Source organism: Microplitis mediator, chromosome 5, assembly GCF_029852145.1.
Source record: "Microplitis mediator isolate UGA2020A chromosome 5, iyMicMedi2.1, whole genome shotgun sequence".
In the NCBI taxonomy this organism is placed as follows: Eukaryota; Metazoa; Arthropoda; class Insecta; order Hymenoptera; family Braconidae; genus Microplitis; species Microplitis mediator.
Genome location: NC_079973.1, coordinates 3,499,729 through 3,511,240, shown reverse-complemented (window position 1 = coordinate 3,511,240; position 11,512 = coordinate 3,499,729). Strand labels below are relative to the sequence as shown.

The window sequence follows — 11,512 nt, the reverse complement described above, 5'->3', positions numbered from 1 at the left end:
GTAACTATTTTGAAAGGAAAAGATACTAGATTATTTATCATTTGGTTTTTTTAATTTTAGGGCTGAATCATAAATTGATTTTTTTTGTTCATGAAAATAAATGATAATTAAAAATCTATTTTATAATTACTTTTATTTAATAATTAAACACTTTGCCATGATACATTAATCATCTTTTAACGTCTGACGATGTTAATTTGCTTTATTATTTTGTTATTAAACTTACTGTGTTATGATAATTTTTTAAATTTAAATTAAACAAATATAAAAAAGGTAACAATTATATTTCTTTTATCCTGGAAATAATAATTAATAAACTATGAAAATTTATATAATTATATTTTAAACAAAATATTTTTAATACGCCTATTTATCCTCTTTAAATACAAGCTTTTATTACATATATTTATTTAATTGATAAGTATAAGTGACATTTAAATGCACATGGTCAGCCATCCGAGGATGAAACACGTGCCGCCAAATGGAGTTATTTTGCTTAAACGTTTATCTCCAGTAAACGCGTAAAAATAACAGCTTCCGCTGAACATCATCGTTCCGGATAACCAGAATGCGGCAGTCTAAAAAAAATTAGTCATTAGATTCATATTTAAATACAAGTTAATTATTTACTTTACTTCAGGGGTACCCTGGTCGAAATTTTTCGGAACTTTCTCTGAAAAACTCAGTTCTAGAAATTTTTTCAAAGTTCTAAAGACTTTTTCAGAGAAAAGTCCGAAAAATTTCCATCAGGGTAACGTCTACCGATTTTCAATTCAATTTAATCCACAGACACGGAACTTGAATTAGAGTCGTTAGCTTTTTTTGAAACTTTAACAGAAGGCTAAAAATTTCATATTTTCAAAAATTCAAATTTCAGTGCAACAAAAATAGTCCCGTTTATTTTTCTGAGTAAGAAAAAGGTCCAGTGGCGTTTCCCTTAAATAACAAATTGAATTTTCGCCAGTTTGAATTACAAGATTTTCAAAAATCTTTTACTCCATTACTTCATTTACTTTACTAATTAATATGAAACTGCTGATGATTAATTAGGATATAAATTCACCTGATTTTTAAATAACAGACTCTGGCGGACTCAATATTACGGTAAATTACCGCATAATACGGCACTAGGGTAATACACCGCAATCTTACCGTGGCCTGGATACGAATGCGGTAAATTTATCGCAGAACTACGATAACTATTCGTGGATCATCAATAGCCGTAAGTTAAAATAAAAACTATCGTAATATTGTAGCCACTGGATGAAAGGATACCGTAACTTTGCGGTAAGTTTACTTTTAAATACAGTACAAATATTGATTACCCGAAAATGTCGGGATTTACGATCCAAAAATATGTCTACGGTAACTTTTCGCGAATGCATAGAGTATCTTTGCCTGATTTTTACGGCAAATTTACCGTAGAGTTACGAAATGTTGGCAATACTGTTCCGGTAAGTTTACTACAGCATTGCGGTAAATTACCGTAATATTGCGATTGATATTCCGTGAGTTATATTACATCTCTAGTGGCAATATTGATCAATTCTGGAGGAAATCTTGAGCAAGTCAAAGAGAATACAGCAAAATATATCTATATATAGGGTAAGAATACCAGTACCCAGCCCCTAACCAGTAGCCAGCCGGTCATATATTTCAACATTGGTTCAAAATATATATAGACATAATTTAACATGAAGTGGCTGGGTACTGGTGCTCTTTCCCTACTGTGATTTCAAGATCTTGACTAAGATCGCTACTAGGGTATTTACCCTGACTTATAGTAGAGCTACCGTAATATTAAATCCACAGGGTAATCATCTATTGAGAATTTTGATATACTAGTAATTAATACATATTTTAATTTTAAATTTAATTTTTTAAAAATACTCCTGATTATTTCTTACGACAGTATTCAAATTCTGTTAATTAATAAATAAATTAATTGATTATTTACCACCATCGGCGCCCGACAAAGTGATAAACCCAGCATGGCAAGCGCGTGATAAAAATGATAACGATTTGCTGTTTCGAATACTTGTTTTAAATTATCATCTGAAAACTTTCCTGCAATTCATAAACTGTTAATTATTACTGGTATTAAAAGGTAATGTTTTGTAAACAATTAATAAAAATTTACTGTGAGCGCCATAAGCTCCAAGAATAACAGCAGCGGCTCCATTAATACCAGCAAGTCTTATAAACGGTCCAGACGATGCTGCTAATTTCCACAGAGGTTCTGGTGGGATCATTTTGTATTCAACTTTGGGAGTTATTCCAGAATAACTGACAATCTAAAATAACCAAATATTTAAATATTGTTACAATAATATTATTTGCAAATAAACTTACAGCATCTGCTGTTGATCTAACTAATGATCCAGCAGTTGAACTCAATGGGTTAGTAAATACTACGTAATTTATAGCGTCGTAAAAACTCATTTGTTGAGATTACAATTAAACTGGCGTTTACTTTAATATATATTAAGTACAAGTATGATAAAAGTAAATTTTTATTTTATTACTTCTTTTTTTTTTTTATTTTTATGCGAATCGTCGCCGGTTTATTATTTTTTCATGAACTTTAATTTTTATTTTTAAAAATTGCGGGTGCGTGTAAAAAAAAAACTTGTGCTTTTAAAGTGAATGGTTTATTGTAATGATATATTTACACTTTTAATTACTTACACAATTAATTACTTAATACTTTTCTTGTGTTAAAATTATAATTGATTAATGTTTGCGGTTTTTGCTAATTTTATTTTTTTTTTTGCAACTGTATCTAAAGTGACGTTTAATTGCAACAAGTATAGATTTTTGCACGTGACTTTAGACGTTTCATATTTTTCCCGCATGTTTTATATAAAACAATAACAATTGCGTCGTGCTCGTGGTATTAATACTTTTTTTAAATAAAAATGGTAAGTCATCAATTTTTATTAATTATTATTATTATAATTAATTTTTAAATGATAATTATTTGTTTTGTTTTCTCCAGACATTTATTTGAATTTTTTAAATTTATTTTACAACCTAACCAATAAAATTTATTAAAAACTCATAAATTAAATAAAATTGTCATATTTTTGTAATAATATAAATATTAATTATAAGTATCAATGTAACTGACAAGTCAATTTTTTAAATTTTTGAATAAATAAATAAAAAATGCGTATTTAGATAATTCAAAAATCCGCGCGGTTTTAAATTTCATTATTTTTATTTAAAATTTATAAATTGTCTTGTCTGCTGCATTCATACTTTGATATTAATTAGTAATTGTATTAGTTTTAATTAATCTGATGATTTAATAAAATAATTTGAACAAGAAGCTGACGCAATTTTTTTATTTTAGGCGAGTACTGCAGTTGTAGCTGGTATAGGACTTGCGGTGATAGGATTCACTGGTAGATATATTTTGAAATCAATGCCGACGTTGTCAAAACGAATGGCAGAAGCATACAAAACTTTACCGAAATTAGATTCGCAGGTAAATTTATTTATAACTCATAAATTTCATCGTCAGTAGAAAATCTTACTCCATTTTTTTAATACGACTTAAGAATTTTCTGGTAAAAATCTTGTAAGTTATCAGATTTAGATTCAAATATTTTTCTTTTTTAATTTAAATGAATTTTTTAATGACTTCTATAAAAAATAAAATTGGAGTTTGAAGATTTTCTACTGTAGTTAAAATTAATGCAGAAGGATGGAGATAAATAATGATCCTGAATATGATCCTGAAGTTAACAGATGATTAATAATTTTTGAACTTTTTTTTTCAACAACTAAATGACAAAAAAAAAAACTAAAAATATGCACACGTAGAAAATTTGAAAATCTCTTGGTGCATTTTTTAAAAATATTTTTTTTCTTTATAAGATCGTTTTGAAAAGAAACCAAAAACTTATAGACGTCGGCTAACTTCAGTATCATTACTGAATTTAATAGATAACTAAAAATTTTTGGATTTTTTTTATCTGACAAATTAAAAGAAAAAAATCCACATGTAGGAAATTTATAAAACTACAGGTGCACTTTATAAAAATATTTTTTTCTTATAATTTATCATTTTGAAAAAAATCCAAAAATTATTTGACGTCGGGTAACTGCAGTATCATAAACTATTTGATTTTTTTAGTCATTAGCTAACAGCAAATATTACAAAGGAGGATTTGAAGCGACGATGACCAAAAGAGAAGCGAGTTTGATACTAGGAGTTTCACCGACAGCAAATAAAGCCAAAGTCAAGGAACGTTTCAAGAAAGTCATGTCTGCTAATCATCCAGATCGTGGTGGATCTCCTTACATAGCAGCCAAAGTAAACGAAGCTAAAGATTTGATGGAAAAATAGAGATACTGTTTATTTTTAAAAATTTATTAGGCAACTAAATAATGTACATACTTGATTAAAAAAAAAATTAATTATAGATCTTAATAAAATCATGATTACACTTAATTAGTACGAGTTAAAATTATCGATCCAGCGATTTACACAATTAATAGAGAGTAAAATATTAAAATAACAATTTTTAAAGCTATAGAACACTGAATTATTTATACAACTGTCTAAAAAGTCAACAATTAATTCAAACATTTAAATTGAGTTACCAAAATATTGTTGATTTGTTTGTAAATACGTATATGTAATTAAAAAAAAAACCTTTTTTTAAAATTGCACGATTTAAAATTAAAACATTTGTTTTGACTAGAGCCTGATAAAATTCTTACTGAATTTTTTTTTAGTATTGTATATTTTGTATCATTGTAAATGCTATCGTTTTGAACTTTTCTTGTTCATTGCTCGTTCCTGAGATACTTTTGTACGCAATTTTGCTATTGTATTGCTAGGTAATGATCCAGGTACTTTGAAAATACTCTAAAATAATTTTATTAATTATTTATTAAAAAAAATATATATAAATATATTAGGAGTGTGCGAATAGTCCGAATTGTTTCAATTATTCGTTTTTGAATTATCCGTAAATTTTTGAATTCGAAACTCTGCACTATTTTTGAATTTTCGAACGACTCAAAATTTAAATATTTTTTCCAATAATTAAAATTTCTTCAAAAGTAAATAGATCGCAGATACGAATTTAACAAAAAAAAATGTTTAGCTCCTTTAAAATCCAAGCTCTATTAAATAAGAATTGATCAGAATTTTCTCTATTCGAACCGCGTAATTTAAAAATTTACAAATAATTTTCATTCGGATAATTCTAAAATTGATGTCAATTTAAAAAGTGACAAATAAAGAGAAAATTTTCAAATCCGATTTTATCAAATTATCCAAAAATTTGAATCATTCGATTTCTACACAATTCGCACACTCTCAATATTTTTCTTTTAATACTTTGATTTGATTCAATTTTAATAAAATTTTCAAATAAATAAAAATAAAAATTACCTGCATAAAATTGTGACATTGTAAAACTATACTATCTTTAGTTATATTTTTAAAACAATCGGCCAATAACGCAAAATCATCACAAGCCAATAGATTATTTTTATTTCTCTTAATAAGTGTCAATGCAACGCGGAATATTATTTTATTACCTTCATAAAAAAGGCAGTCCCATATTCTCAGTGTTGTCTGCAATAAAAATCAATCAGTCGACAATAAAAAAATTAAAAATCACAATAATAAATATTTCTTTATTACCTCTATCGGTAGGACTTCCGCGAAAAGACATATAAACCACTTAGTGGTAATAACAGCCCAGGGTAACCCTAAATTAGTAACATGCTCATAAACCTCAGGTATCTTCAATTTAACAAACTCTGCCAGTACATCAATGTCCGTAAGCAGCCCGTCCATAGTCGGAGTATAATAATCAGGCAGTATTTTTTCAATTAATACTTTCAATAACCAAAATGCCGTTTCCTCGCTCTTAGTAACTAGTAACAATAAACCCGCGATATAATTAAGCCCTTGACAGTAACCAACAGTTTCATTCTGGTGTGCAAATGCTAGTAGTATATTGTACAGCTGGTGCTGATGATTAACAGTATTATTAAAAAATATATTATCAGGAAACGTCCTCGGGAGATCAGTCTTGATAATCTCAGTAACCTGGACATTGTGAGGACCATTCAGTAATCTCTGGTAAAGATCCGGGTTCGCGTTTTTCAAGTCTTCGCCTCCACTCACTGCCAGCCACACCTATTGTGTTAAAAAATAATTCATCTAGACAATGACTCATTCATTACTCACTATATAGAACAATAAGACGATCAATTACAAAGTGAAATTCAAAATTATTTAAAACACCCGCGCAGGAATCAGATTTGAATTTAAAAATTCAAATTTTAATGATAGACAATTATTTTGAATTTTACTTTGCAAGAGGCTTTTGATTAGAGATAATTAAATGAAGTAATTAATTAGTTACCATTCCTCTGTACTCTCCTGGAATGCCTTTACGCACATAACGTTTGATAGTAATACTGCGTTCAACAGATTTACCATCACCGACAATGTCAGCCCATTTTTTCGCTCTCTTGGCCAACACCTTCAAGTACTCGGACATGAATTCCTCGTAAGTTCCATAATCAAAATCCTGTGGCCTTTCAAATCCATACTCGTCCACATTGCTAATGATATTATTATATATTTAAATATTATTATTATCACTGGTAATTAATTATGTTAATATATTTAAGATAATATGTAATTATGATAAAGGTGATTGTGGTGATAATGATTTATGGTAATTATGATTATGATTATTAATTAAATAAGTATAAGAAACAGAATGTTTACCTGAAACACGAGGTGGCCATACCCTGCGTGGGAGGAGGATTTATGACATTGGAGCATTGGAGCCACTTTACCAAAGTGTTACAATTTCCTGTTGGTAGAGTTGGTACCTGCTTGTACCAAGTGACCGTCTTATGTCTTTGTTGTTTTTTTTTTTATTGTTTATGGCAGTGTCTGTTATTTTGTCCACATTAACTCGGGTTCAATCGAGTTTTAAAATAAATAGAGGTAATGAAATATAATTATTAAATTTATTGTATATAAATATATATTTATGTATTTAGTATTTTTTTATATATTTATGAAGTTGATTGCGGAAGGAAAAATTACCGGTAGAGGTTAAATTATTAATGAGTTTTTTTATTTAAAATTAATTAGTACATTTTTGATGGACTAGGAATTAAATAATTTAAATATTTAAATTATTGAGGATAAGAATAAATTAGGAGTTGTAAGAATTATATTTTGTCTGGGGTTGAGTTGGTATGAAAATCTTTATTTTGAATTTTGAATTTTGAATTTCAAATTGCGTATTAGGAAAGTGTTTGAGGGTTTGATTATTTCATTTGGTAGCTCGTTAAATTTTGATAAATTTTTTAGTAATATGATTTTGAAATGAAGTAGTGGATAATTGACGTTTTTAAATTTTGTAAGAATTGAAGAGAAAAAATTTTTAAAATGGACACAACTTTCAAAAAACTTTGGGCATGTTTTCAATAATTTTTGTTGTATTGAATATTTGAAATTATTGTAATTATATTTCATAATCTGGTACAAAATCTATGTGATAAATTATTAAATGACTGAGTAAATATATAATTGAATTATTTTGATTTTTATCCTGGATAATTTTGAATTTTGAATTTAAAATTATGATCCTGAAGTTAGCGGACAATTAGTAATTTTCGAATTTTTTTTTCACCAAATCAATTACAAAAACCCAAAAACTAAAAATATGCACATGTAGAAAATTAAAAAATCTACAGGTGCAATTTTTTCAAATATTTTTTTCTTTATAATTTATTATTTAAAAAAAAATCCCAAAGCTATTAGACGTCGGCTAACTTCAGTATCATTTTAAAATTTCATATCAATCAGAAATCTTATTTGAAAATTTAATGATTTAATTTTATAGCTCATTAAATTTTGATAAATTTATCAACAATAAGATGATTTGAAAATCAAGTAGCAGACAATTGACATTTTTTTAATTTTCGAGAAAAAAATTCAAAATTATTAGAAAAATTTATAATTAAATACAAAGAAGTTTTAAAAATCATCGGGCACATTTTCCAAAATTTTTTTTGTATGAAATAATAAATTCAAATTTTCAAAATTATTTGTAATCATATTTCATAATCTGGTACAAAATCTCGGTGACAAATTTGTAAAACAGTCAATTAATCATCAAATTATTTTGATTTTCATTCTGGATAATTTTGAATTTCAATACTTTGCTATAAACAATTTTCCAAAATTTGTTGCAGGTTCTATTGGTCAATTTAGAAGATTGTCAAAGATGTCTGAAGCATTGGATAAAATCCCTGATGTTATCATCGACCCCAATGGCGTTTTTAAATATATTTTAGTTTACATCCATGATGATAATACCAAGCAAAGCAAACCCATAGTGCGCGGATACAAGAAGTGTAAATTCCACGGTAAGATTAATTGTCTGTTCACCTAGTAATTAGTTAATTATACATATATATAGCCAGTGAAGGTTGGGCGAATCGATACTTTAGGTAGTTTATTTTGACGGAACCAAGGTAACGCATTGGAAGGACGTTATTTTATTTGACACCGTAAAATAGTTTTATTTATTTATTTTTTGTACATAAAATTATTTGTTTATTAAACTTTAACTACAGTTCATTAGATACAGATCGGAAAGATATTTTTTAGTAAATTACATTTTTTGTACAAATTCAAAATACTAGAATATTATTTTTCTTATAAATTTAATTAAGTAATTAATTAAAATAATTGTAAAGAGTAAGAAAAATAGAGAGATTAATTTTTTTTATGAGATTGGCTGTCGATGGCAGTAAAAAGATATATCCGTTACAAAAAATAATAACATAAAGCTTACCAAATAAATATATATATATATAATTTTTTTGATATACTTTGGCTTCTGTTGATACAAAAAAAATAAATCTTATTCTAAAAATTACATTTTTATTCTTCACAATATTTTTTTTTAAATATTTTCACTTTATGATCCTGAGGTTAATAGACAATTTTCGGATTTTTTTTTTAACAAATTAATTATTAAAAAAAAAAAAAAAATTTTAATGAGCACAGGTAGAAAATTAAAAAAACTATAGGTGCAATTTTTCAAATATTTTTTTTTTAATTTATTATTTTGAATAAAAATCCAAAAATTATAAGACGTCGGTTAACTTCAGTGTCATTTCACTTTTCTATTCAGTTTTTCAAAATTTACATGAATAAATTGTCAAACTATTAAAATAAAAAAGAAATGGCGGGAAAATTCAAATTTAAAAAAATTTTAAATTTTAATTTCCAAATATCCCGTAAATTTTTTTAGTGAAAATATTTAGAAAAAAAAATCTTAACAATTAAATTGACTGTTTTGTATCAATAAACTTATCGAAGATAATTAAATTTATACAGTTGATATACACTAGGACGCTCGTCGAAAACAACAACAAGCTCTTTGAATACTGAAACCCTCTGTGCAATTTCCGTGATTAGTATTACCGAGATTTCTGATGGTATTACTCGTAATACTTTTATTATTATTTGAATTTGAATTGTTGATATTACTGGGCTGGCTTATGACAACGTAAGCCCTGTCCTGCTCTCAGGTACTTTCCGAAGTCTCATTCTTCTCTATAATATCCACGTCAGTAATTTTCCTTTTTGCCAACTCAGTGCTCACTTTCCCGCTGTCCATTTGAACAGACGTTTCCATCACCGCTAAATGTCCTGTTTCGTCTTTGCATACATTATTTTCATTCGATGTTGCCACCATCGGCGACGACGGGTTCCTCAGCGGTGATGGAAAGCTACAGAGCTCGGAATCCGAAGTTCGATTCATTAACGTAAATGGCAATTTGACAGAAACTACTCCGCCCATCAATGAAACGAGAAGTTTTACCTGAAAGTTATTTTTTAAAAGTCCCAATTAGTTAATGAATTAATTAATTACTTGATCTTAGGGTAATTAATTAATTACTTTTACGTAATAAGATACATTGATCGCAAAAGGATCTCTGTCTTTATCATTATATCCAGCGCAGACGACTGTTGAGGCCAAACTACTTCCGGTTTTCGTATAATTATCTTCAAGCGCGATCCAATTTTTAGTTGAACTCATTGTCGGCTTAACGCTGTACGTTTTTGTGAAATTTGTCCCAGGTGCTAGAGGGCAATTTTCTCGCTCTGCCTCTGCTCCGACGACGTTTTTAAATTTACCACTTTTAAACATACACACGTCCACGTGCTGAAGTAGTAGAATCTATAATTACAGTTAATTAATTAATTTTGAAAAAAGTATTTAAAGGAATGAAGAAATTAATTTTTTCTTTATACTCATAATGAGTTAATCACCTGAATCCTCTTTACGGATTTGTGACTATCATTATTAATAGTCACGTGGACTTGTATAGCGTCGGTGTGAGTATAATTAGCGCGATCTAGATGCACCTCTAGGCGTATTGAACCGGCATTTAGTAGAAATGGTTTCTCGACTATGGCATGGGGAGGTTGTGGCTCTGAAAGCAGATGTGCAAACTTTTATTTTATCAAAGATAACATCGATCATATATGAATTAAAAAAGTAAAAAAATTGGGTACCAAATTGTGCTCTTAATTACAAAACGCGCGCTCGAGTAAATTCGATTTGAATAATAAGGGAATCATTTTTTTTAACTGAAATTTTATAACTCGTTAATGGATCAATAAATTGAAACGACCGTAACATATTTTTGTAGAGAATTGAATGCTCTACAAAAAAGGTCTCTTACAATTTTTCGATAAATCTGACCGTACAAAAGTTATCGAAGCTTATATTCAAATTTATGGTAAATTTCTCCTTTTTTTTACTTTACAGCAAAACTATCAGCCATATCGCGAAATGACACAGGAAATTTTCTGTGGATCATTTTTCTGCAATTGAAATATGTTACTTAATAATTTTTTAATCTTACAGTTCAAAAATTACAGGTTTTACAAATTAATTATTTGGGAAAAAACTGAAATTTTCGTAAAAAAGTAACTTTTGAATGGTCAAATTTATCAAAAAATTATAAGAGACCTTTTTTGTAGAGCATTTTATTCCCTACAAAAATATGTTACAGTCGTTTCAATTAATTGATCCATTACCGAGTTATAAAATTTCAGTTGAAAAAAAAAAAATTTCCATTTTATTTAAAACGGAAATTTATTTAAGCGAGCGCACGGTTTGTAATTAAATTCTACGACCAAACTTAATACCCAATTTTTTTATGTACTTGAAAATAGGAACGTTTTTCGTGGAACGAAAATAAAAAAACTAAAGGAAAAGTAAAAATCTACGGGATTTAGATTTTCGAAATGATTCGCACGTCAGCCGATAATTGCAGGCTACCTCTTAAGTCACCTTTAAATTCAAATTACATAAATTATTTTCATTTTCGTTGCGTAAAAACGTTCCGATCTTCAGGTACACAGAAAAAAAAAATTTTCTTGGGACGAGAAAATATTTATTGACTCAAAAAAATTTTTCTTGCCTTGAGAAAA

The 11,512-nt window shown here is 27.9% G+C and overlaps 5 protein-coding genes across 10 annotated transcripts in view; 2 read left to right on the top strand and 3 right to left on the bottom strand.

The window, feature by feature from the left end:
• Positions 1–116: 116 nt before the first annotated feature.
• Positions 117–2,660, bottom strand: LOC130667998 (transmembrane protein 256 homolog). The gene is made up of 4 exons (XM_057469972.1): positions 2,353–2,660; positions 2,141–2,294; positions 1,958–2,067; positions 117–578 (listed from the first exon to the last, which is right to left on the bottom strand). The coding sequence occupies exons 1-4, from the start codon at positions 2,440–2,442 to the stop codon at positions 435–437; spliced, it is 498 nt and encodes a 165-aa protein (XP_057325955.1). The 5' UTR covers positions 2,443–2,660; the 3' UTR covers positions 117–434.
• Positions 2,661–2,762: 102 nt separating this feature from the next.
• On the top strand, positions 2,763–4,675 carry LOC130668000 (mitochondrial import inner membrane translocase subunit TIM14). Its single transcript, XM_057469975.1, has 3 exons — positions 2,763–2,921; positions 3,356–3,490; positions 4,142–4,675. The coding sequence occupies exons 1-3, from the start codon at positions 2,919–2,921 to the stop codon at positions 4,352–4,354; spliced, it is 351 nt and encodes a 116-aa protein (XP_057325958.1). The 5' UTR covers positions 2,763–2,918; the 3' UTR covers positions 4,355–4,675.
• LOC130667995 (growth hormone-regulated TBC protein 1-A) lies at positions 4,174–6,860 on the bottom strand. Its single transcript, XM_057469970.1, has 5 exons — positions 6,767–6,860; positions 6,396–6,597; positions 5,666–6,166; positions 5,411–5,596; positions 4,174–4,879 (listed from the first exon to the last, which is right to left on the bottom strand). The coding sequence occupies exons 1-5, from the start codon at positions 6,784–6,786 to the stop codon at positions 4,775–4,777; spliced, it is 1,014 nt and encodes a 337-aa protein (XP_057325953.1). The 5' UTR covers positions 6,787–6,860; the 3' UTR covers positions 4,174–4,774.
• Positions 6,852–11,512, top strand: part of LOC130667999 (14 kDa phosphohistidine phosphatase-like) — a 37,582-nt gene continuing 32,921 nt past the window's right edge. Inside the window, exons 1-2 of the mRNA XM_057469973.1 lie at positions 6,852–6,991; positions 8,251–8,424. Coding sequence (XP_057325956.1) covers positions 6,898–6,991; positions 8,251–8,424 — 268 coding nt within the window. The 5' untranslated portion in view covers positions 6,852–6,897. The remainder of the gene's footprint in view (positions 6,992–8,250; positions 8,425–11,512) is intronic.
• Positions 8,577–11,512, bottom strand: part of LOC130667994 (arrestin homolog) — a 29,492-nt gene continuing 26,556 nt past the window's right edge. For 3 of the 6 annotated variants that reach the window (XM_057469965.1, XM_057469966.1, XM_057469967.1), the window contains exons 8-10: positions 10,343–10,506; positions 9,969–10,250; positions 8,586–9,890 (exon numbers count right to left, since the gene is read on the bottom strand). In XM_057469965.1, the coding sequence (XP_057325948.1) occupies positions 9,594–9,890; positions 9,969–10,250; positions 10,343–10,506 (743 nt within the window). In that variant the 3' untranslated portion in view covers positions 8,586–9,593. Of the gene's footprint in view, positions 9,891–9,968; positions 10,251–10,342; positions 10,507–11,512 lie in introns of all 6 variants that reach the window. The other 3 variants (XM_057469969.1, XM_057469964.1, XM_057469968.1) reach the window with 3 other exon arrangements.